Below are 25,951 nucleotides of genomic sequence, written 5' to 3' on the forward strand. Positions count from 1 at the left end.
TTCTAAGCCAGCCTAGCAGCGTGCATAGTGAACATGCACACATGATTAAATTGGCAATAGTTCAATACCTTCCAAGCTTTAAAAAAAACAAGAATAGGTTTTACCCTTTCTGGCAATAAAACAGGTGTTAAGATGTTCAAACACCAAATAGAAACCTTTTGCAAGGAATCAAGTCTGCATTAACCACACGTACTTGTGGTGAACATGCAAATAAACATGCTCGGATAACATATGCATCGTCTTTTGAAACTGATTGACCGGCACCTTCCAAGCTGCACGATGAGTTTACGTCACACGGCGCATGAGGTGCGACACTGGGAGATCGACATCCATTGGAAGGCGGATTGAGAGGTGTTCACGGCTCGCGATGTCATCACCTTGATCGAAAAAGGTTTCTTCATCATCGCCGTTTTTGTGTTGCCCAATTTTTGTTGAGCAACCCTTTGACTGATTTGCCTCGGGTTTTCTCTGGAATGTGTCCAGAGTAGCAGCAAAAACTTCGCTGCTACTCTGTTCGTTTTGGATCATCCTAATGCAGAGTAACGGATGGACAGAGATAGCGCATTAACGCGAATTATCTTTGTTGGAAAGCGTTACAAAAAAAAAAACCTATTGATGAATTTAATTATAATAATGAATCTCAATGCATCGTGAGAGGAGCTCATTATTATATCCCTATTTTCCTTGTAATGGTTGATCGGCTTATTATGATTGCTTTCTTTATAAACTTATCTTGAAACAGTTAAAATGGAAGAATGATCGTCGCAGCACTAGCGTGGGTCAATGCAAGAACAGCAAAAAACCAATGCACATCGCTCTTGTAACAATCATAGTATAGTGTTGGTACATCCTAGGTTAAACCTACACCATACATATACTGCCCATTGTTTTGAAGAGAGGATTCACAACATCAATCGGGCAATCATATTGGGTTACTGTTAAAATATCCAATACAGTATTACATTGCATTACTTATACAACCTTGAGTGATGAGAAATATGAGATGGATTGCAGCGAAAGTCACCTTCTGGCACCTAGGATAAGACATTCTGTATACTCACGCCATGAGCAATGTTTCCATGTGCACTGAATGTGATAGTCCCAACCAAAATCACCAGTGATTAAAATGGTATTTGCACTAAATTATGCCAAGCCAGCACTTGTGACAGTGAAGGACATGCACTTTGCTCGACCGTACAGTTTAAAACAGGGCCTTTTGCGAGGCTGGTAAGAGAAATTGATTGTATTGGTCGCAGGCAAGAGTCCTGTGGTGCCTTGTTTTCAAAAATGTTTCCTGCCCAGATGTTGTTATTCTGTCAGTCGGGGAGGGCTCCGATAATGGAATCGAGTTTTGATCTGTAACTGAATCCGGCAGTCCAACCGGGAGGAGAAAAAAAAAGAAGATGAATGAAATCGAAAAGTAAAAAAAATAAATTGTGAATAAAAAAACACACACACACATTTAAGACTCATGTCCTTTAGCAATGCAGCGAGTTGGCATTTATTGATCATTGAACGGCCACATGCTCCCATAAGTCATGGTGTCACGGACGTGAAGCAGCGCAAGACTTGCGCACGCGAAGCATTCATGTGGCACAATGCCTCACCCGGAAGATCATGTTGTGCACAAGTATACGCCAATAACGTACACGCACAACATCTTCTTTGCAATGGCATCCGGGTGAGTGGTCTGCAGCAAAGCACTGAACACTCAAGTCCAGACCCAACATACCCCATCACCACGATTACTGTCACCATGATGCTGCTTGTTTACCCAGGAAAGCCCAAGTCCCAATATTGTTCTTTTCAGGAAGATCCAGCTGAGGTTTAACAATGTTTAAACATTGGGATGTTTGACCAATCACAGTTGCATTGTGGTTTTTTTCTAAAAGCTACGAGGTCAATGTGTACTATCTTCTTGGTTCTTTCGGTAAAGTCACGTAGAATAGAAATAATAAAATAATAAGCGAGTTGCCATTACTGTATGTTTTATTTGTATTATTTTATTATTTCCATTCTACGTGACTTTACCGAAAGAACCAAGAAGATGAATCCCTGCAGTCACGAAAGCTTAAAATCGAAATTCAATGTGTACTAGTTTGTAGAAAGTGCCATAATACGTCAAATTTTTAATACAAATGTATGGTAGTTTTTTTACTGTGCAATACATATATCACACGAAGGGTAGCACGTGACAACTCCTGACTACAAATTCGAATATCAGTTAACTTTATTTAAAACATGTCCTACGTGGTACACTTGTTTAGGTGGTGAAATATGTTCTATAGGTCGGACCTTAAATGTTGAAATAAACTCTGATTGCTGACGTAAGAAACGGACACGTGCATTGGACAACTACATGGAGCTTCCCCTTGCAATCATGTGATGTTAATTTAAAGAGAGTTGAGCTGAGGAATGTAATGAATCTTGACGTGCATTTGAGTGTGACGATTTCATTCGGCCGAACAGGCAAGGGATGCACTGCGGTTCGAGAACTCTGCTCACAATCGGAATGTTGTGAGTTCAAGCCCTGGTGGGATGTCCAACTGGTTGTTCTTTGGATGAACTTGGCCCCTGCCATATAAATGTGGACATTTCACTAAGGGCTCGCAAGCCAAAATAGATGATGACCTCTGTCCAAAATTAACTTGAGTAGAACACAACATAATAGAAATACTCCGTAATAATTATAATCATTCGCGTATCAATATTTGATTGCAAATGCATTGGTTGACTTGGTCCGAGTGTTATGTAAATGGAGGACGACTTTAAAATACATGTTCGTCAAAGGGGAACTGCGTTGAAGGACGCAATTAAATTTTTATTAGAATTTCAAATCAAGGAAACGGTGTGATAGTTATTTAAATACTGCACAGTACAATTACAAATATGGCATTATGCTACTCACTTTTTACTGCTATACTGTACATAAGCAAGGCTGTAATTCGTGAAAAATGCATCAATAATAATTCATATTTAACTAATTGACAAGATCAATCATTATTTTAAAATATGGAATAAAAAAAACACAGCACGTCATCAATTGCTTATGCAATATAAATGTTTTATAAAATGCAATCCTGTATTCCATCAGAGATTCAGTTAATAGTGTAATGCCATGTAATCAATGCATTTATTTTAGCGTGGTGTGTCATGTTTGTGCATATGCTGTAATGTATACTTAATTGCACAGTACGTGGAACCCACTGTATTTACTAATGCAAAAGACAAAGATCCCCGTGTAGAATTTCGATTTAAAGCTTTCGTGACTGCAGGGATTCATCTTCTTGGTTCTTTCGGTAAAGTCACGTAGAAGGGAAGTAATAAAATAATCAAAATAAATAAAACATAATTATTATGTTCTATTTTTATTATGTTTTATTTTTATTATTTTATTACTTCCCTTCTACGTGACTTTACCGAAAGAACCAAGAAGATGAATCCCCGTGTAGCCTTAAGACACTGTTGGGGAAAGTGCAGTTGGCCAGCACCTATGAAGGCCGGCAATGCACACGAGGGGTTGGGTGGCCAGCACTACGGCCAACCGCCTTTGTATCCCGAGCGAGACTTACATTCATGAGGAAACCCACCAGCAGTGATAAAAGGGTAATGGGCCATTATTTTGGATATTGACAATTAACAACCAATTAACACCAGCGCTATGCAATTATTAATTACCAATGCATCTTTATTTAAGGATGTACGTGCGTAAAATATACACATCTGCGCGGCCTCCTCATCTGCGTCCAGAATGAAATCTGCTTCCTCTCTCCCCGCGATGGATTGATGAGACGGAGCGCATAGCGAGTGCCTGGGTGGGCCGTGAAACATTTTTCTTTCAATTATTAGAGGCATATTAAATATGCATTCTGCGGCAACGCATTGTGACCTCCAAGTTCTCATGCAAGAAGAAAGCAGGAGGAAGAAGGGGGGGGGGGAACACGTGTCATTTTGAAAACCTGTCAACGTGTCAAAGTAAAACTGCTTTTCTCTGCGAATCAGCAGCAGGAGCTTACAGCCATCTCTGCTCTGTGGCTGGCGCATGTTTTCTATTCCTTTCCTCCACCCCGCTCAAGCAGAATTCTCCAAGCGGCCGTTGTATTGCAGCCCACAAGCAAAGATCAGTGGAGTTTGCGTGCGTCCTTGATGATCCTTTTTTTGTGTTTGAGTCGTTATTTTATGCGTTCTATTAGACCGGTCTCTTAGGTCTACGTTGCAGCACGCGGGAGAGGGACGGTGCAGCACGAAGCTACGCATCGTGCTTTGCGGGATTGTCAAAACGACGCGTTTGGAATGAGCGTGTTTCCAGATGCATCAAATCAAAGGCCTTTGAACATTGCCGGCGTTCAATTACCTTCAAAGCAACACCTGACAAAAGCAACCAAACTCTGCACTGGCCCAGTAGTAGTCCTTTGACTTTGGAGCCGAGTTATTATGCCACTGCATTTGGAAAATAGTCTAAAGCGCAGTGCAGGTTTCTAATAATGAGAAAAGGTTTGACAGGTTACTTTTGTCGTTTAATTTGAGGAATCAGTGATCTCGCCGTTTCATTAATGACCTAAATAATTTTAACAATGTTGCGATTCCAGCAGCTGTTCATTTGCGTTGGTGTTTAGTGGCATCTGCTGCTACCTATAGCTGTCTGTCATCGTGCCCTGCCGTCTATGTGTGGATAATGATGAATGTTAGACTGCCCTGCAATTTGCACTTCTATATTTTTGCTCTGAGCGAGCGATGGCGCAGTTGTTAGCACACTGGGCCATGACCCTGGCAAGCTGAGTTTGATTTTGGTCGGAAACCAATACAACAAGAAGAGCAATTTTTTTCGAAATTCGGTGAAAAAAAACCCCATGCATTTCAAGAGCCGCAATGCATTTGGTGAATTTGAGTCGGTGGGCCCTTAATAAACAACGTGACAAAGCGGTTCGTAAAGGAGGCACACGCGTCTTCTTGGTTCTTTCGGTAAAGTCACGTAGAAGGGAAATAATAAAATAATAAAAATAAAACATAATAAAATAATTCTCACGACGTTACGGCCACAACACAAACAGCCGTCCTCAGGTGAAGACCAGGTCTGTCGGGGTGACAGCGTCTTAACACCTGTTTTATTTCCAGAAAGGGTAAAACCTATTCTTATTTTTGATGAGCTGAACAAATATAAAACAATGATGTTTTATATTAATAATAACAATAATGTTTTATATTTGTATTATTTTATTATTCCCCTTCTACGTGTCTTTACTGAAAGAACCAAGAATAGGTGTTAAGATGTTCCAACGCCACATTTGCAAGGAATCAACTACTTGTGGTGAACATGCAAACAAACACGCTCTGATAATAGATGCATTGTCTTTAAAAGGATTAGCCTACACCAGAGACAGCCTTCTTTATGGCCTAGTCCAGGGGTCGGCAACCTACGGCTCCGGAGCCGCATGCGGCTCTTTACGGGCTGCTTCTTGACGATATGTACGTATGTACAGTATGTACATAAATGCATTGCGGCTCTTGAAATACTGAATTTTGTACCGAATTGGAAAGAAATGGCTCTTCTTGTTATTTTGGTTGCCGACCCCTGGCCTAGTCTCTCAAGTGTCAAACCAGAGAACGCCAAAAGGCAAACGGCTCGCCAGTTTCACCATGCAGTTCGCTAACCAGAGCCTCGATTGTTTTTCAATGGCACTGTCAGCATGCTGTCGTGAAACAAAGACGTTTCCGTTTGTAACGCTCACAGCAGTGAAACTGTCATTATGTCATGAAAGGCAACTTGAAAATAATATCACAACTTCCTGTGAAGTTTATTCGAATGGCCGCTTAACCAAACTCGTGGTTGCACGATTAGACGTCCTACTAAGAGTGTTTACCACATGGGAATTAAACCGACATATTAAGTTGTGAAATTTGAAATGTGATGAAGTAAAACACCAAAATTAAAGTTAGGTTTAAAAAAAATACAAAATGTTGGTAACCAGGTTGAGACCATCAACTCACTGAGACTCTCTTTCAGGAAGGCCCTGCATTGTGATGGTTGGGAAGTTTTTTTTCGCTTCAGAGAAAATCAAAGTGATTGGAGAATGCCCACACTCATGAGGGGATAATACGACCAGATCCACACACACGCCCATCAACTAATTTTACGGCCTATCTTCTCCTGGCCACCTCGCAAGCCCAGCAGGTTTGGGAGTTTCACAAACCCAACGCAATCTACCAAACCCGGCCTCAAAATTAAATGGTAAAGGCATTCATCATCACCAGTCATCGCTCCCTGGTTCCACCATGCTGCGTGTTAGCAAACGAAACACTAGTGCATTCGTGGAGAAATAATTAACCCCCCGCCAACCACAGCCATTTGATGAAAATGTCACAATTCAGATTCAAAATTCCCAATTCACTTCAACAATTCATTAGTTTTTACACTGGGATGAATGTAGTGGCCTCTCGCGGCTGACGTCAGGCCTTGATGTGCGCCAATTCTTACGCGCATGATTCGACGCGTGTGCCGTGAGCATCACAATCAAGTGTCATTCGACGAACAAACGAACGGACGAACGAATGAATGCGTCATTACATCCCCGTGGCCCACTGTCCCCCAAAACACGGCAAAATTCCTGGCGTGTCTGCCGTTTTGTTGATTCAGAGTGGGTGCGAATGGGAGCCGACCTGGATGCATTTGTTCGCAAGGAGCCGGGGGACTGACCGTACTGCTGCGAGGAGAATGGCCTCCGTGTTTGGAGTCGCTTGCCTTGAACCTCCAGCGAGCGAAGGCCTTGACTCCGAGGGGCCGTCAGAGGGAGAGGCAGCCAGTCTGCGGAGAGTTGTTTCAAAAATAAGAATATTAATTTTAACTGAAGGAATCCGATGAGCGGTGCAGCTCTTGTTCACAGAAGTACACTCGGGGCAGGTTAGAATGTTACAACAACAAATAATACAAACACACGACAGGAATGCATAGTATAGAAAAGGTAAGAAAATCACAGAACAAAAAATAGAAATAAACGAAACTATTTTTTATGTTACCAGGTACAATCCACTGAGCTCTTAGCTTCTTTTTCAGAAGTGACCTGGCCACAAATGATAGCTCAACGAAGTGGCTCAACATGTTGAAATTTATAGCAGGCAAATTATCTAAATAATCTACGAGAAGCGGCCACGACATGAACCTATTTACAGCGTTATTCACGGCCGTTCGCAATTTTGTGCATCATCGCGTTTTAATCTGTTCATTAAAGCCGATGCGGTTAATGGTGTGTCATTCTGTGTAGTATTTAAAAATATATATCTCTCTTACTCTTATTTTTGTCAACAAATACAATGAATACACCAAAGGCATAACTTAAGAGTCTTTACGTTGGGTTTGGCAGATGATAACACACACCCACTAGTCATAAACTTAAACTCAGGGCTGTTGCAAGATGGTGATTGAAGCAAAACTTGCGATTGGCCGAGACACGAGTTTCCTTTTTAACAAAATCTTGAAGTTCACCTCAAGAAGATCATTGTTGTGGAATCTGATGGTTAGTTACAATTAAGCTGCAGTGCGATTTCCTCTTTCCCCATAGCCCATTGGCCAGCTTTGCCTGTTTGGTAATCAACAAACGCGTCCGATGAACACTATCTAGATGACATCTGAATGAAGGATGCTGATAAACATGCGCATCTTGATTTGGAGAAGGCTGTAAGGGCTTGCCTTTGGCAAGTGGTTGAATACCAACCGCTATTTCCACAAACCATGGGGCAATGCAATTAGCATCTCAATGTATTTTCACGTAGAAATGTCAAAAAATACAAATGCTAAAACGTTTATGCCGGTCATTATAACAGCTGCCATGGACGGAAGAATAGTTGTGGTAACGTTTTCTTAACTGTGCTTTCCACAAGTGACTCCATCTTGTTTGTCAAATGAGATTGCACTGATAGTACACCTTATCGTATTGATGTGCCCTCTGGGTATTGTTCAGATTACCAGCCATAGTCTTAGGCTTCGATGTCATTCATGGCACCTAAAATGATACAGCTGGAGGGTAACTAAAGGATAAACGTGTCAGTCACGACAGAACACTGCACATGCTCATCGCTGCAAAACCGACGCTACCACCTTTGCACTCCACTAAGTGCCTGTAAAAGGCATGATGCACTCGGGGCCTATTTCAGGGCAATTATTGTCAGACATCGTCATCGGCAACAGTTACCGCATTAGTTTCTATTGTAAGAAATATGTTGCCCAAAACTGGACAAAGTTGATTGGTGTTCCTCTAGAAGGCAACCGAGATGGAAACTTCCAATCAAGTCATAAATATATGTCACATGACTACCCAAGGGCTATTTGCTCTGCAGTACAGCCATTTTTCATCAAGTGCCCTATTAAAAAAAACTCAGCTGTCATTTGGCTGAATAAAAACTATATTCTTTGATGCCACTGCCATACCAAGTTCAGTCCATGTGCCGGAGTAAGATGAAGTGTGGGGGAAACGTGGTAAGGACAGTAAGGACCATGAGTGGACTTCAGCAGGCCAGGCCACTGATGTGTAACGAGGGATGATGATGATGACACGGTGGTCGAGACTAATGATGGAGCGGCATCCAAAATAAGGGAACACGCCCAAGAGGATGTCCATTGCGGAAATTGAGCGATCGAATCGACTCGGCCTGGGGGGGATCATGACGTCCCATCACATGACCTTGAGAGATGGAAACGGCTTGGCAAAGGCCTTCATCCAGCAGTGGATAGACAATTGCTGATGATATGATGATGAAAAATAACTTTCTACAGTAATTAGTGTCAGTTTCCCTGCATTCATATCTGATATACCACAATGCACCAGAGTCATGCCAACTCCACGTGAATAGCATTTCAATATAGCAATGCACAATTCCCGAACAGACTCAGTCTGCAAGGATTTATCGAGGTTTTGGACGGACTACAATGTTGTGCACAGGACAGGGATACTGCGATGACGTCAAACGTCAATCCATGTCAGTTATCTGCTGCCCTTTGCTGCACAGATCGTAGTAGATATCAAGAGCGACTTTAATTACCTTCTCGCCTGGAACCAGAATCTGATGCAGCAGCGGTTTAACAAAAAAATGTCAGTCGGTGAGATGGAATACGCAGCGGGTTGTCTACATAAACGCTTTCCATTTCTAAGTCACGCTGAAAAAAGAAAACGCAGTATGGATATTGCATTGCAATACATTTTTCTTCCCAAATAAATTGGCCGGGCGTGGAACAGGATGTCAACTATACGTTTGGAGGGGCTCTTGAGCTCGCACTTAATTTTAATTTTTTACCTACGTGACTTTACCGAAAAAACCCAAGAATATAAATCCTTGCAGTCACGAAAGCTTCAAATCTAGAACTTGTAGAGAGGTTCTACCGCCAGTCAGGGTTGTGAGCAAGCATTTGTAGGGCTGTACCTTCACCTTACACGCGCGTGCGTGTGTGTGTGTGTGTGACAATTGTTTGCGATCACAAGAAAATACCATGAGCAATGATTGAAGATGGATCGGAGTCAAAATTGAGACAATTAACTTAAAAGTGAAAAGCAATATATCAATGTGTGTAAAAAAACTAATTTTTCAGTCGAGTGCATGGATAATTTATATAGATACCGGTATAGAACACTGAATACAAATGAATATTGTGCAAAGAAGCATAAAGAGGTGTTGCACCAGGGATTACGCTGAGAGACAGAAAGAGAAAAGCATGGACCAGAGAGAAAATGCAAATCAGAGATGTCATGTTGACTGAAGGAAAGTGAGTTTGGGCAGGACACATTGCTAGAAGGGATGATGATGATGGCTGATGGTCAAGGCTGGTGATGGAATACCAGGCAAAAGACATAATCTGCTCAAGAGGTGACCACGATGGAGATGGAGCGATGGGATGATCTCATGTGAAGGAGCTGGATGGATTGTGGCGTTTCACGACATTTGTGCGATTCATCAACCCTTGCTTCCACAGTGCTGGGGTACAGGCCGTGTGCAAAGCCACCACTGCCCAGTATTGGCCAAACATCCAAATGTAGAACTCTACTTCAAACTAAGGTCTCTGCAGGACATCCCTGGTTCTCAGTGTCAGATCCTTTGGGTAGACTCCAGTCATAGGAGACAAAGCCATTTAAAACACTACCCGTCTGACCCAATGCAGGTTTGCCAGAGTGCATTGCACCCACGTCGTACTTGCAGCGTTGTAATCATATGTGGAATGGAGTAGTTCTATCGCAGAGTCTGTCTTAAAACCAATTGCATTTTAGAGTGTAATTTGCTCGAGGAATAGCATTAATTATTCCACTTGTTTTAGAATAGCTTGGCACGAGTTGCATTAAAAGAACAGCGTGTAAAAAAAACAGCACACGGCGTAGTCATAAAGCAAATACTTCATGAACCTATCCAGTTAGAAAAAAAGTAAGGCTGTTCCTAAACTGCTTTAAATATTTGTAAGTTTATGTAATAAAGTGGCAGAATGCACAACGCACACGGTGGCTCATAAAGGCCATGAGCTGAATACAAAAAATAGCTTTGTTTGCCAATTGACAGCAGAGTATCGAACGAAATAATGTTACCGTGCATTCTGGCACAATTCGCCTTTGTTGAAATCAGGGCGCCGCCTGCGATTACCGTGCGCATGAGTCACGGTAATTTTTTTCACGCGTGCGATTATTTTGTGGGCCGAGACACGCACACCCTCGCCGGCTCTGCCGTGCGTCTACGCGGAGGAGGCTGCTCTCTGCATTCTTAGAGGATCGGCTGAGCATAAAGTTAAAGCGAAAGCCTCTCCCTGCATATTGCGCCCACGTCACGGCGGGCAAAGGGGCCTTTCTCTTTTTGACGAGGATTTAGACGATTCATTCACATCGGTCGGACGAGTTGGGAGAGATGAGATCGCTCACGCTTTGCCCGAGCACACACAATCCGAAGAAGCTTGGACTCGTCATGAACATGCCAACCGGTGGGCATGGACAGCGATGAAGAAGACATCCACCCTCGGTGCTTCACAGTGTCGACGAACCCCGCGCTCTGCTGGTCCTAGTGTGCCAAGGTTCGGGAGCTCGGATCCACGTGTCAATGGTCAACCCAGCCCATCATCCCCTCTGTGATCGGTAACACGATTACCGCTTGCTGGGAAGTCAACGGCGGTCTTTCTCATGAGAAACTGGCTCCTAAATTTCGATTTAAAGCTTTCGTGACTGCAGGGATTCATCTTCATGGTTCTTTCGGTAAAGTCACGTAGAAGGGAAATAATAAAATAATAAAACTAAAACATAAAATAAAAAATAAAATAAAAAAACTGGTTCCTGGGATACCAGGGAAAGTGGTCACTGCCCCAACACTCATTCAAACGAGGAGACATTTTGACTTCGACTTAATAAAATTGAGAAAACTTGAATAATTAAAAAAAATACTTACGTATGTTTCCTTTAAATAAACAAATTACGAATTCAACTGAAAACAGTACCCTGCGCGAGTGTAGTGTTAAAGTAATTTGTATAATGTTTACTTAAGTTGTCGAAGCAATGGCTGGATGTGGTGTACGCATATCTGTCAACCCCTTACCAGTGCCTAGCTTATTACAGACCAATTCAGACCTTATTGGTCACCCCTTGCCCCTTATAAACCTCAACGTTCATCCTACAAATTCTCATCACGAGGGAGAAACACAAACAAATAGATACAAAAAAATGTTGCCCGTTTTCAAACGGCTGTACGCCGTATGGACCTGAAAACTAAAAATGTCCCTGTCCAAGAACACGGGTAAACCGTATGGGCTGACAAATATGTGTACGGGTCTATAATATTCCAATGATGTGGAGGTTGGTGGTGGTGGATCAAAGCTGACCAATCACATTCATAAGGTAACCAAACTGAGATTTAATTCCTGCAGGGGAACGCACAGCAAGCAGGTTGCCGGATCATCTCTACAAAGTTTTAAGAGTCGTCACTTTCTATCCGCATGTGCAGCCATTTGTTCATATGTGAAACCTACTGGACTTCTGTGAACAAGAGCTCTGTAGATTTCGATTTAAAGCTTTCGTGACTGCAGGGATTCATCTACTTGGTTCTATCGGTAAAGTCACGTAGAAGGGAAATAATAAAATAATAAAAATAAAACATAATAAAATAATTCTCACGACGTTTCGGCCACAACGCAAGCAGCCGTCCTCAGGTGAAGAACAGGTCTGTCGGGGAGACAGCGTTGTGGCCGAAACGTCGTGAGGATTATTTTATTATGTTTTATTTTTATTATTTTATTATTTCCCTTCTACGTGACTTTACCGAAAGAACCAAGAAGAAGAGCTCTGTAGCTCATCGGATTCCTCCAGTCTAAATAAACGATCTGATTCTTTTTCTGGATGAAGGCCTCCCTTTGCCGTGCGGGTCCATGGTGTGATTCGACCATACTTCACCATGCCGGCGGGGTGAGCACAGACGTGTGAGCAATGAAGCACCGCACAACAACAACAACGTCTTTCCTGCATTGCTCTTTGCTGCTCACAGCGTAGCACAGCCCCCCCGCCCCCACCTCAAAAGGTGCCCTTGGCAACCTGGCATACACGGTCGCCCATCGTCCGTGCGTTATCGCGGCTCAACCGTGGGTGTCAAAGATTTTATGCTGCACATTAGAAAAAAAATGCTCAATAAAGAATCGGCCAAACATCGTTCTGGAGGACCCTGGTGAAAAGATTCTCGAGACTCATTATTTATCATCGATTATTCAACTCTTAAATGCCCACGTGTTTAAATTTGTGTAACGTTCTACGCAATGGGTGTACACGATTCCTGCTGCCCCGAGAGGCGGCCACATTCACCACGACGTTAAGACCAAAGAATCAATTCTATATTTGCACGCGACTCGGACTTCCACGAAAATAATTGCGTTTGTTGCACTGTGATTTCATCCTCCATGCACCTAGCTCCCCCCCCACCCCACCAACCCAGGTTTCCACTGTGTAGGGATCCTTGTCAATCTCAGTGGCCGATACAATGGGAGCCATCTCTGCCGCCGCTGCTTCTCCGCGTCGGGAGTCTCCGCAGGAACGGACGAACGAACGAACAAATCAATGAATGAATGAATAAATAAAGTGTATCATGTCTTTCGGCGGTGTACTTCATTTGGGCAAATAAACCAAGCACAAAATGGAACCCTCTAAAGTAGCACAGTGGGATATTTAATTTATGCAATCTGGCTCGGTCCATTGGCTGCTAAAAGAAACACACGGGCGCACAGCACAGCACCCACCACGGATTGGATTTGTGCGAGACCCAATGAACTTTGAACTTGGGTAGGTGCACGAGCCACACTGGAGTGCAACCCCTTGCTGCATTGATGCGCCACTGCACTCTGCAAATGGCTCACGAACCCTTGGGTAAGCAAGTGGTGCAAACACGGCGATGCCTTTCAAGTTCAAATACAGCAAAATGAGCAATCTCACCTTTGTGGGAGAGAAAAAACACACACACAATCATGTCAACGAGCCTGTAATGTGGTTGCTGAGACACATGTTTGGACAGCGATCGGAATTGCAATGAAATCTTGAGCCAAGTGGCCTCATTACACGTGAAAATAGCTGTGACTGAAAATGGCCGCATTCATAAGAAAAATGTTGCAGCATCGCTGTAGAGTTTCCCTTAGTTGTCGATGCATACGCATGCAACCAAACAAACAACATCACCGAAGAAGCCAGCCTACGATGTGTTGCAAGCAATCTATTGCTGCATTTTCGCCCTCTTGAAAAACAAGATGAGCCCTTGCGTGGGAACACTGCCCACAAGCTGCTACGTCTCTGTTCCGTACTGAACACCAGGCCACTCCGCTGTTGGGATTCAAAAGGTGGGAACTAGTGAGAGGGCTCCCTGCTTTAACAAAATAAAAAATGCCACTGCAAAAAGCACTGGTCCAGAGGGCTCAATAAGCTGACCAATTACAATGTAATGTTATTGTATTGCTTGTGGTGCAAGAGACACGTGTCTGCTTCGTATTTGTTACATGTCGCTATGGTCGAATACTTACGTTGTGTATTGTGTACAAGTGCTCTAACTTCGCAGAGTGTGTTCCGTGTGACCGGGGAAGTACAGAATGATGCACTTCACCTGGCCACGTTGCCAATAATCATCTTAGCATAATTTTCATCATCATCATTAAAAGAAAACTTGTCACTGAAACAAGCAGAGATGTATGTTTTCGCAATTGTAAGACAAACTCAAAGCTGATCAAATCTTGCCAACAACAAACACATGAACTGTTGTTGCCAATGCAATAACGTTAACTCATCTGTTACTGGTATCAGTGTTTGTGTTTGACTTTCCTTAGCCCCCCCCCCCCCCCAAATCTGTGCCTTCGACGTCACTCCATGAGATGACGATCCCGTTCGGAACATTCGCAGACCAAATGCATCACTCCTTGCAAGAGAATGGCCCACTGAAGGGGACTTAACAGATCTATTTTGGAGAACCCCTTCAGTGATGCTATACGCACTCGAGGGGCAGCACTCTCCCGCAGGCGCTTCTGGAGAGATATGTCTGTCGCATGTCACTCAAGCCAATACAGTACAGTCTATATACAGGGTGGCCCAAAAGTCAGGACACAAAAGGTTATTTCATTTATTTTAACACTGGCATCAAAACATTTTAGTTGTTTATTCTTTAAGTTAATATTTTATCTATTATCATTATTAATATATAGCATCTTCTTATTATTCCCGTGGAGGTCACCTCAAATCCATCGATAACAAAACTCGACCAAGAACCGTGAACGAATTGAGACGGAGGATAATTGATGAACGTTCAAAGACGACACCTTGTAATCTTAAACAAGCCCTCAACTCATTTCAAAAGGGAATTCATGCACGCATTAACGCAAGCCAGTTAAACATTTTTGTTAAAAGAAATGAAATAACTCTTCGTGATATTTTTTTTGTTTATAAACGTAATAACCCTATGTGTCCTGACTTTTTGATTCACGCTGTCGAATAAAAAGGTAAAGGGGGCAGCCCTGCAATTGCATGCTCAGCCCTGCTCATGGTGGAAGGGTTCCCACGAGAGGGATCCCTTTAGAGGCCAAGTAAAGTGTAGCCCACATTTGTATGTATGTACAGGGACTCCTCTACTTACGAATTTTCGACTTATGAACTTTCATAGATACGAACAAGCCTGTCCGTATGTCCAGTTGCCTGTTCAAGACTCGTCGCAAAATATATGGCGTTGCTTGTTCAATGTCATTACCCAGAATTCCCAGCATTTCTGCCTGGCTTGTTTTGAATCCAAAGGACCAAAAAACTTAAAGGTTTACTTGAGTGTCGGCAAATGTTCACGATGCTATTGCCTGTTATAAGTTGATTTATGAAGAGAACAGAGTAGAGAGGAAACACGAGCACCAAAGGGAAGTAGCATCTACACCTGGAGAACGTGAAGACCCAGTGGCATCTACATCTACATAACATGAGGAACCAGTGGCATCTACATCTGCAGAACATGAAGAATGAGTGGTATCTACATCTGCAGAATATGAAGTATCAGTGGCATCTACATCTACATAACATGAACAATCATTGGAATCTACATCTTTAGAACATGAAGAACCAGTGGCATCTACATCTGCAGAACATGAAAAGCCAGTGGCATCTACATCTGCAGAACGTGAATAACCAGTGGTATCTACACCTGCAGAACATGAAGAACCAGTGGCATCTGCATCTGCTGAACATGTAGACCCAGTGGAATCTATATCTGCAAAACATGATGAACCAGTGGTATCTACATCTGCAGGACATGAAGAACCAGTGGCATCTACATCTACATAACATGAAGAATCAGTGGAATCTACATCTGCAGAGTGTGAAGAACCAGTGACATCTACATCTGCAGAACATGAATAACCAGTGGCATCTACATCTGCAGAATATGAAGAACCAGTGGTATCTACATCTGCAGAACATGAAGACCCAGTGGTATCTACATCTGCAGAACGTGAAGAACCAGTGGTATCTACATCTACATAACATGAAGAACCAGTGGCATCTACATTTGCAGAACATGATGAACCAGTGACATCTACATCTGCAGAACGTGAAGAACCAGTGGCATCTGCATCTGTAGAACATGTAGACCGAGTGGCATCTATATCTGCAGGACATGAAGAACCAGTGGCATCTATATCTACAGGCGATTATACAACTTTTAAGTGTACATGCCGTAAAACACGTTTGGAATCGACAGACTTCTGGAGCCAAACTCGTTCGTAAGTAGAGGAGTCCTGTATGTTGAACTTATTTCACAACCTACGTAGCCAACCATACTAATCAGCGGTGCAGGGGGAAGGACAACAAACTGAACACAACAACAATAAAGTGAACACAACAACAAGCAGTTCTAAAGAAATGAGCTCTTGAGAGAGAGCCAGCTCCCTCTGGAGAGTCGTTTGGGTTGCTCTGCCACGCGAGCCAGACCTCTGAAAGGGGGTAGGAATACCCACACTTTACCCGACAACGTGAGACCTGCCGATAGACTAAATTGTGGTTTATCAATTTAAACCGCTGGGTGGACAGAGGGGGAGGGGGGATTTAAATAAACTTGCACCATTGTTTTGAAACGGCTGTGCTGCGAGATTAGGGTACATAAATAACTCTCAAGAGCAGGAATGTCACCAATTTAAACGAACACCCACATTTAATTAGATAGTCCATCCTTCTCAGAGTTGGAAATCAACCAAATACCATATAGTGAAACCCAAATTTGCATGTTTTTTGTATGTATGTTGAACTTCTTTTGCCCTGTACGTATCCAACTGCGCTAATCGGAGGTGCGGGGGAAGGCCAACAAACTAAACACAAAAAGCAGTTCTAAACAAATGAGTTTTCAATCTAGATGATGTAAAAGTTCGTAGCTCCAGTGGCTTCCCAATATCGGAAGGAAGAGCCTTCCAGACGGCCGCAGAGTCACTGGCAAATGAACGGAGGACCCGTCAAACTCGTTACACTTGAGAGCCCATTTAATCACGGGTGACTGCCTAGATCCAAACCAAGGACCTCAGTAATGGCGGCTCAGCGCGTCTGACCCTTGAGCCGCCCTGTCTCCTCCATCAGAGTGCTCTTACATCACGACCATTGAAAACTGTTGTCTCTTTTGTCAGTCGAACAAGCTGACCGTCCTCTCCCCGCTACGAAGGAGGACCGTTTAAACGAACAAAAAAGTACGGCACAGTATTAATTGTTGAGGCAGTGTTAATGATGATGATGATGGTGTTGCAGGTTGTCGTTGTTGTTGTTGTTGCTGGTTAATGCGTCTCGCGTTCTTGTGTCACGGTTTTTTCGAAGACAATTTTGGGGTAGAGGTTCTTGCGGCACCCGTCGGATGCGGGTGAGATTGAGCTTGTCAAATCTTCTATCAACCCCAGCCAGCGATCGTTGCTCAACCCACATGAGCCTACATATCGTAGTTGACTAAGCCTTTGTGTTTACAATCATGCCGTATGTATAGATTTAATGCGCGGCAAAAATCTTGCTCTACTTTAAACATAACTACTCCTCTGCCAATTGAACAAATGAAATGCACGGCTGTTGTGGGAAAATATAATTTCTATTTTTTCAACAGATTAATGCAAATAAACACATTCGCTTGAACGATATTTAAACTGATCGTTTTAAGTAATGACAGCACCAAAAATAAATCTAATTGCCACATTTCGTTACAAAACCGGGGCCCTTACTTTAAACGCATGCATCATAAATGTCCCGGAAATGTAGGGAGGAGGAGAAAGGCAATTAGTGATCTGCAAAGCAGGGCTCCACGCTGGAGATGTTTTTTTGTCACCAACCCTGCGTAGACATTCCAGTCACGAACTCTGTTCAGCGCGATGCCATTCATGCCTCAATGACTTTCCTCCGAAGCTCTTTAGTACTAATGAAGGCAAGTCAGGCACATTGTTTTTTCTTCATAAAAAAACGAAATACGTACTGTATACGGTGTTATTTGAAGACAAAAAACATGCTAGCAACTTCCGCTCATGATTACCCGCAAAATCACTCGATTGGGATTACGCAAAGCAAGCGTGGCAGCCCCGTACGCTGTGAAACCTTGGTAGAAACCTCTTAAAAGAACAGTAGCGAGGTTTGGTGAACAGAGACTCAAGCGAAACATTTAACATTGTATCTCTCTCGCTCCAGAATGTGTGATACATTGGCCAATGTGTCAATTTCTAATCTATTCTTGTTATACCTTTATGACAACCGTCGTTTAGAATCTCTCTCCATCTGTCTGTCGTCATTTTTTTTTACTATTTCATTTTTCTTAAGTCTATGAACTCCTGCAACAACAAGGGAGTGTTTTATTGCTCTGGCTGTAATTTTGCACAGACATGCTGTGTATTGAGATAGTGTGTTAACTCATGCGGGGAAGGAACTATTTCCCTTCCATTGTTTATTTTACTGCTGCACTCCTCATTGCTGACATCAGCAGTTTTATAACAGCTCGACAAAAGAAAATGGACGTTAAAAAAGATGCAATAAAATTGTTACGGGAGTTGCTCAATGCCGTACTGTACGAGATTCTGCTCATTTTCCATATGCACGCATTCGTTTGGGACCATCTTAATACCTAAAACTTGATAACCTCCGCTTGAAACGTTTCGCAATTTTTGCGTGTCACAGGGCACATCTCCTAGACATCGATTAGCCATGGGCCATGACGAATGAACATCGCGTTCTTATCAAAGGGCTGAAACTCAATTCGGACTCTTGTTTTATGACCTTCAATACATGTTACAAAACACAGCGGTCCTCTGTGGAAGGCTAATTATAGGCACTGTGAATGAAGTTCACTTGAACAAGTGCCTTGCATTGCTGCCCCGAAGGGGTTTTGAACTGAAAAAAACAGCATTCCGGTGCAACGTATTAGGGGGCTCCACTGTCAATTTTCAGTCGAACAACGACTCCGCCCGCTTCTGTGTTTGCATGGTGGCTCTGTTATTTATACCGAGTCTACAACTTCACATCACTGGCAGAGCGAGTAGACAAAATGTGTTTTGGTGGTGGTGTGTGTGTATCACTTTCCATCAAGCCTGACCAACAACCATCGATCGCGCAAAAAGCCAAATCCTGCAAACGGCGGCAAAAGGCGATGACTTCGATTGATCGGCCCGCTGTGTTATAGCGTCCGCCAATCGGCTCGTAGAGACAGAGAGCAGACGACGCCAGTGGCTTGCGTGAAAAAGGCGGCCCAGCCATTCGGAGATAATTAGTTACGGCCTTCAAATTTAACCAAGACACCCGAATGCAATTTACAAACGCTCACGAGTGTCGCCGTCGTCATCGCTCCGAATAGGAGTTAACCAAACTCTCGCTCGGCTCGGCTGAGGTCTCCAACAGAATGACGAGTGGGCGATGGGAAATCCCACGGTGGGGTTTTTTTTAATGAATGCCCGCGTGGTCTCAGCCGCAGGGGCAAAACGAGCGGCGAGAAATTGTGAACTTTCCAATGGCGCGCGATCGTTTGTTGAGAAACCTGCAGGTGATTGAGACAACCACCCCCCTAGAGATGGGGTGACACCGCACCTTACATCAACTTTACATCAACCACAGGCGCTGCTGCTGCACTCAATACCGCTCGCCACGTGCAAGCTGGCAGCAGTGGCAGCACAGGCAATGGAGCCAACCAGCCAGTGGGACCTATGCAGCTTTTATTGATTTTTTTCAATTCCCCCCCGCCCCCTGTCATAGTTTGACATTTCAGAATTGTAATTGAATCACGGGAGGCTTCACAATCAGTCGGTTTGCGGTTTTAAAGTCCAGAGGTGGAGCACTTCCACTACCAAGTTCCGCACACGCACACCTACCGCCCCCACCAAAAATACAAAAAGCCCAGCACGAATGGACTTTAATGAGGGCTATACAGCTCGAACGCTTTCAGAAACGCGCCTCCAGCTACAGAGACACTCCAGCTGAGTCTGCAGGAGAGAGCGAGAGAGAGAGATCGCGTGACCTGAGACCGGAGGTGCAACGTGAAGAACCTGGAGACTGCAAAGCAACGTGGGGGATGTCTTTGTGTGGCCCCATCGCGATTCTAATGGTCGTTCCTTGCGAACAAAGCCACTTTTTTTTTGGTGTGGCCACGGGTGACCCAACAACTTGTACTGGACGTGTTGTATCGCGGGTCATGCGCTTCCCACTACTCCCCGTGCCCTCCCCAATCCTTTGCTCAACCCAACGGGCGAGAATATTCTTCAAGGATGTGTCCCTTCGGTTCACACAAGGGGCTCGCAGATGGAATGATTTTTTGTTTTGTCCAAAAGCTCGCTCATTTTGACGCTACAATGACCGTGCCCACTGAGGGCGGAGCAAAATGCATCGCTTGTTCGAGTAATATTGGATGCTTGAGTTCACGGATACACGCATTGGATTTTGCGTGCGTGAGAGAAGAGGTGCGTTTTGTTCTTCAAGTCGTATATGTCGCACGTAATTGGTTCTCGTCGATCCCCGCAGCCACGAGAGAGGCGATACTATTCACCGCGACATTCATAGAAAATAATTGATTGCTGAAACGAAATTGTGGAACCGAGGCAATGTGATGTGCATCAATCCGTCCACCACGCGTGGCTAATCAAAGAGCCAGCTTCGCCTAGTGTACTGAACAACATCTGTACTATCGCAGGACACCAATGAAGTGTAGCCTAACAGCTTGTTTGGGCATTTGCGATCTGATTTCCCAGTAAACAAGGGGAAACGCATTGCAGGCACTCATCGGTGCAGTGAGCATTGGTGACTACAGCCTTAACACACGTTTAGAGCAAGTGCTGTTAGCGAGCACCTATGGAGGCTGGTACAGCAACACGAGGGGGTGGGGGATGGCCAACACCACGCCCGGCCGCCTTTGCCTCCCCAGTAATCAGTTGAGTTTGAGTCAACTTAGGAGAGGCGCAGGACTGGTGCAAATATTCACAATTGTTATTGGTTCTGAGCGGGACTCAAACTTGGATCGTCGTGTTTGTAGGGCAGTGCGCTAACCGCTGCGCCACCGCTCCCCACTACAACCAACACCACTACCATAAACATTGCTCCCACCACTTTTGAAGCCACTACCCTCAACCAACACCACCACCACCACCTTCACTACAACTGCTGCCATCCATAAGGCAAATACCAGCACCATGGGCGTTAATTCTTCCATCAAGATCAACACCACCACCAGCACTACCACTATCAACAGAGAAACCACCACAACCACCGGGACATTTGCAAGCCTTTGTTTTTGTTCTTCTTTTTAAGCAGTAAGGTTATGATATTTCCGTGAAAAAAAATATTTTAAAAGGAAATATACGATTCTCTTTTAAACCAGGTCAGAGAGAGGGCATCACAGGACAGTTCAGTGTTTTAAAATGCCCTTTGAAGCAGATCACCACCATGTCGGTGATTTATTGAAATATCTGCGTGCCTTTTTCGCTTTTATAAGGGATGGACTTAATATCAATGGACCTCTAAGCCACCGTCATTGGCAAGTCCTTGATCGGGCTGGTGAGAAAAAAATCCCTTTAAGCCTTTGTTAGCTTATTAAAGCAGTGTCAATACAGCAAGAGAACAGAGGAGTGCAAAAGTAAAGAAATCAAGGGTTCAATAAAAAATATATAAATTCTCCTATCTGATCTTTGGCATTGGAGGGTGTGCACCGCATGTCGTGTTTAATTTTTAAAGATGAGAAATGAGATTGTAATCCTATAACTGGTGACTTGACAGGAACCATTTTGTGTTACCAATTAACCCCTCTGATGTTGGCGTGAAGATGCATTCACACAGATCTCTCTGTCGAGGGAAGTACAGAATGTAGGTTTTAACCCCCATTGTAGGTTTTTAACCCACATTCTCTTAACTGGCCGAACATCCAAAGTAGGAGTACCATTCAGCAAACGAGTTTAGAAAATCCAAGAAGGCTTTTGCGAGAAAAATAAGGACAATGATTACTCCAAATGGTGCCCAAGATAATGAGATTGGAAAAAAAATTGCATTTGCTTGGCTGCATTCAAAGCAGGCATAATAAATGGCATATGGTAATAATCAATGCTGCATGGAGTATTGATGTTTTAGGCATACTTTCTCATTTAGAGTCATCAAAATTGAGTGAATACCTTAATTAATTTTAGATGGAAAACATTGTGAAACTTGGCATTCTGCGTTTAATAAAACAATTGTCCAAATCAGCCATTATCTTCCCATATTTTTTTTAAAAAGGTTATTTCCCTAATTAAATGTTTATTGCGCTATCGTTACCATGTCACCAGGTGAAGCATCCATTCTGCCTTACCGCAAGTGTTAAAGAACATATATCCCTTGAGTTGACCACACACCCAGGGCCATACTGTTCCAAAAACCCTGCTGCAACGAAATGTTTTCTGGATGGCAGCCAAATTAAGTGAAAACTTAAAATTCCGTGCGATGACTTTCATATGAAATCATCTTTGAGCCTTATACGTAAGAACACAGTTTAAACCCGTGTGGCTGAAACATGTAATTGAGCCGCGGATTTCAGCGGCGTGGGCTCACCGCCTTGAGCCATGACCAGTCTGGCCATCTCACACACCATGTCTTCTTAAAAGGGACATTCATTAACAGCACGATACATCACATATATTTTTCTATTATCTTCAAAGTTCTACTTGTTTTGGCATAAATACAACCGCTGCATTACCTTTCAGTTTGTCAAAAGCAGGCTAGCGCAAGCCCCGTGCCAAATGTGCGAATGGAATACCTGCTGCGTTGCAGAAACAACTTGAAAACAAAACACGAAGTGGTGCGAATGATTAATGTGGCTGAGCACTTGGTGTGACATTGCTGTTAAGCATGGCAAATTAATTAATCTTATTATTTAAATCCTAATTAACACAATGTTTCAAGGTATGCTGTAACCACACGACGGCGCACGGATTATGTAATAATGTATTGCATGAGTGTATGGGGGCAGAGATTGATTGAAATGGGTAGTATCCGAGCATACCTCCCCCATATTCCCAAAAACATTGAATTATGCATTTTAGAAGGAGATTAGTAAGACAACACATTCAATTGTGCAATGATAATGAATGTAGTTTGTGATGTCTAAATCCCACGTTTAGAAAACAAAGCATATACAAGCCAAATAAATAGCTTTAGCTGTTTACACCAGGAGTCAAAGTCAAATCGACCAGGGCCTGACCCAAGTTTTGGCAGACGATTACAATTAATCCAACATTTTGGGAAAAGGTGCCAACGTCTTGGCCTCTAAAAAAAAATCACCAAAGTAATTTTGTTAAGGTTGTGAATTTGGCCGAGGTGGCTGGATGCTTCAGGAGTCGGAGTAACTGAGACAACACTGCTGAGATCCTGGGATTGAACCTGGACAGCCACACGTTGTAAAACGATTTGGTGTTGCATTTCCTTTAACTGAAAATCTATCTCCAAGAACTTAGAAATGTTGGTTTTGATTGGCAGGCGAGGAACGTTCTTTGCATGGCGCGAGAAGGCGTGCCCTGGGTGTGGATAAAGAGACCTACGGAAGTGACCTCAGAAGTAGTTCTGCGACATCAACTTCTGGAGCCATTATTTGATGCAGAGTGAATGCAGTCTAAAATAAATATGCGTAGGATAGCTAGGAATGTGAAAAATACGAGACATTTTGATTCACCTGCTGGAGTCCTAGCATCTCACATTTTACATTCAACATCTCATGTGGTCCAACCGATTCCCTCGGCCTATAATGTGTCCCTTCTCAAATGGGCATGGGATGGTGTTCATCTCCATCAACAGCCTGAGTTGTGTTGATAACGCAACATTTCAATGGAATGTGACTTCCCACTGAGATTAAAACTCGCAACCATTTGATTTAAAGTTGCACACTGTAACCACAGTGCAACCTGGCTGATTGGAGATGGAGTAAGCTTGCACGATTTAACAACGTTCCTAATTTCCATAACTTGGTTAAAGTTCACTGAAAGGGCATCGGCGGATTAAGATGGGAAAACCCCAATTAAAGTATCAGAGAAACGATTCATCTTCTTGGTTCTTTCGGTAAAGTCACGTAGAAGGGAAGTAATAAAATAATAAAAATAAAACATAATAAAAGTGAGAATTATTTTATTATGTTTTATTTTTATTATTTTATTACTTCCCTTCTACGTGACTTTACCGAAAGAACCAAGAAGATGAATCCCTGCAGTCACGAAAGCTTTAAATCGAAAGAGAAACGATTATCATTACATTTCCAAAGTTAATCTAAGCAATGCATATTCAGAGATTCCTCGCTTCACATCGTAATCCTTTCGCTCGTGAATCGTTCCTATTTCAGCAAAACTGTACAACAGAAGGCCCTGCCCCAGCTTCTCTCGCTATTGTGTGAGGGGGGGGGGGCACCAACACAGTGGCGTGGAGCATAGTATCGACAAGGCTAGATTATTGCAACTCACTAACTCTACGGGACATCTGACAATAAAACCAATTTACCAAGCTGCAGTGTGTACAAAAGTCCCTGGCACGTGTCGTGATGGGTACTGCAAGATCCGACCGTGTCCGGCCAGTGCTCGCTGAGCTGCATTGGCTTTCAGTTGCCGAATGAATACATTATAAGTTCGCACTAATTACGCTCAAAGTGCTTGCCACAAATGAACCACGATGCCTTGCTGTTCTCGTCAAGGAGCATAAACCATCACGTGAACTCCGGTGATCCTTGCAGTAGCAGCAGCAGCAGCTTTTGGCTAGCCATCGAACAAAGGCAGTCACTGCATTCACTGATTCGCGCACTTTCAGATGTGCTTCTGCAGCCATCTGGATCGCTCTTCCTTCCAAAATTAGAAAGCCACTGGAGCTATGCGCTTTCAAATTTAGATTGAAGACTCGTTTCTTTAGAACTGCTTTTTGCGTTTAGTTTGGTGTCCTTCACTGCACCTCCGATTGGCACAGATGGCTATTAATGTGCGAAAGAAGTTCAACTCAACATACGTACAATGTGCCACTAACGAGAGTGACATTCTGGCTGTTGCTTTATGAGGTTCGTTGTAATTACTGGCGAAACACAGTACTCGAATTATAAATGTCGTGGGTTTACTCTCCAAAACACTGGTGTGCTGAACTAGTGACTAACTGGCATGTTTGTTTATGTAAACCTCTATTATACCTACTATACTCACCCAGCAGTGTCTGTCCTTAACGCTCGTGACGTCACTCCACGTCGACCAGCCCCCCTCATCCATAATCATGAGTGGGTTACGTCCTCCACATGGACCCCCCCCTCATTAATACTATGAAAAGGTGACGTCACTCCACATGGAACACCCTCCCTCCTTATTAATAATCATGAGCAGGTGACGTCACTCCACATCGAACAGCCCCCCTCGTTAATAATCATTATAAAGTGACGTCCTCCAAATGGACACCCCCCCCCCCCATTCATAATAATTAGCGGCTGACGTCACTCCACATGGGGGGCCGAAGCGCCTCCTCCTCCCCCCTCCTCGGCGTCAACTGACAACCCTCACTACAAAGGCAGAACCCTCACGTCACGCGATCTCCGTAACGCTATTGAGACATCGAAGTAAAAAGGACGCCGTGATGAACAAGGGATTATAATCTTAAAATGAAATAAGTCTGTGTCACCGCGCCCTTACTAATTGCACACGAATTGATGCAATGAATATCACGTGGCGGTCTGCTTTTCGCTTGCAAGTTTCAGATTTACTGCAATACACCCGTCCTTGGACGGGCAAAAGGCTAGAGGATAATATTTGTCACGAAAGCCTACGCGTTGAAGAGAACTTGGGCGGACCAAGGGGACAACTGTCTACAACCGTTTCTTTTGCATGCCTTGTGAATTCAGATGATGGGTAATGCATTTCGTTTGGCAGACACTGCTTTGCAGGAGGGTGTCGCGAGAAGATACGACAACATTTGCTTACGAACCTCGAGGCTGTATCGCTTTGTTAAACGAGTTAATTTCTCAAGACTCC

At 43.5% G+C, this 25,951-nt stretch overlaps 1 protein-coding gene across 6 annotated transcripts in view; it reads right to left on the bottom strand.

The window, feature by feature from the left end:
- The window catches only part of LOC144944915 (adhesion G protein-coupled receptor B3-like), a 176,226-nt gene that overhangs the window by 132,314 nt on the left and 17,961 nt on the right, over window positions 1-25,951 (bottom strand). For all 6 annotated transcript variants that reach the window (XM_078873091.1, XM_078873095.1, XM_078873094.1 and 3 more), the window contains exon 3: window positions 6,695-6,802. In XM_078873091.1, the coding sequence (XP_078729217.1) occupies window positions 6,695-6,802 (108 nt within the window). The remainder of the gene's footprint in view (window positions 1-6,694; window positions 6,803-25,951) is intronic.

The sequence above is a fragment of the Lampetra fluviatilis genome, chromosome 2 (genome assembly GCF_964198595.1).
Source record: "Lampetra fluviatilis chromosome 2, kcLamFluv1.1, whole genome shotgun sequence".
NCBI classification, from domain to species: domain Eukaryota; kingdom Metazoa; phylum Chordata; class Hyperoartia; order Petromyzontiformes; family Petromyzontidae; genus Lampetra; species Lampetra fluviatilis.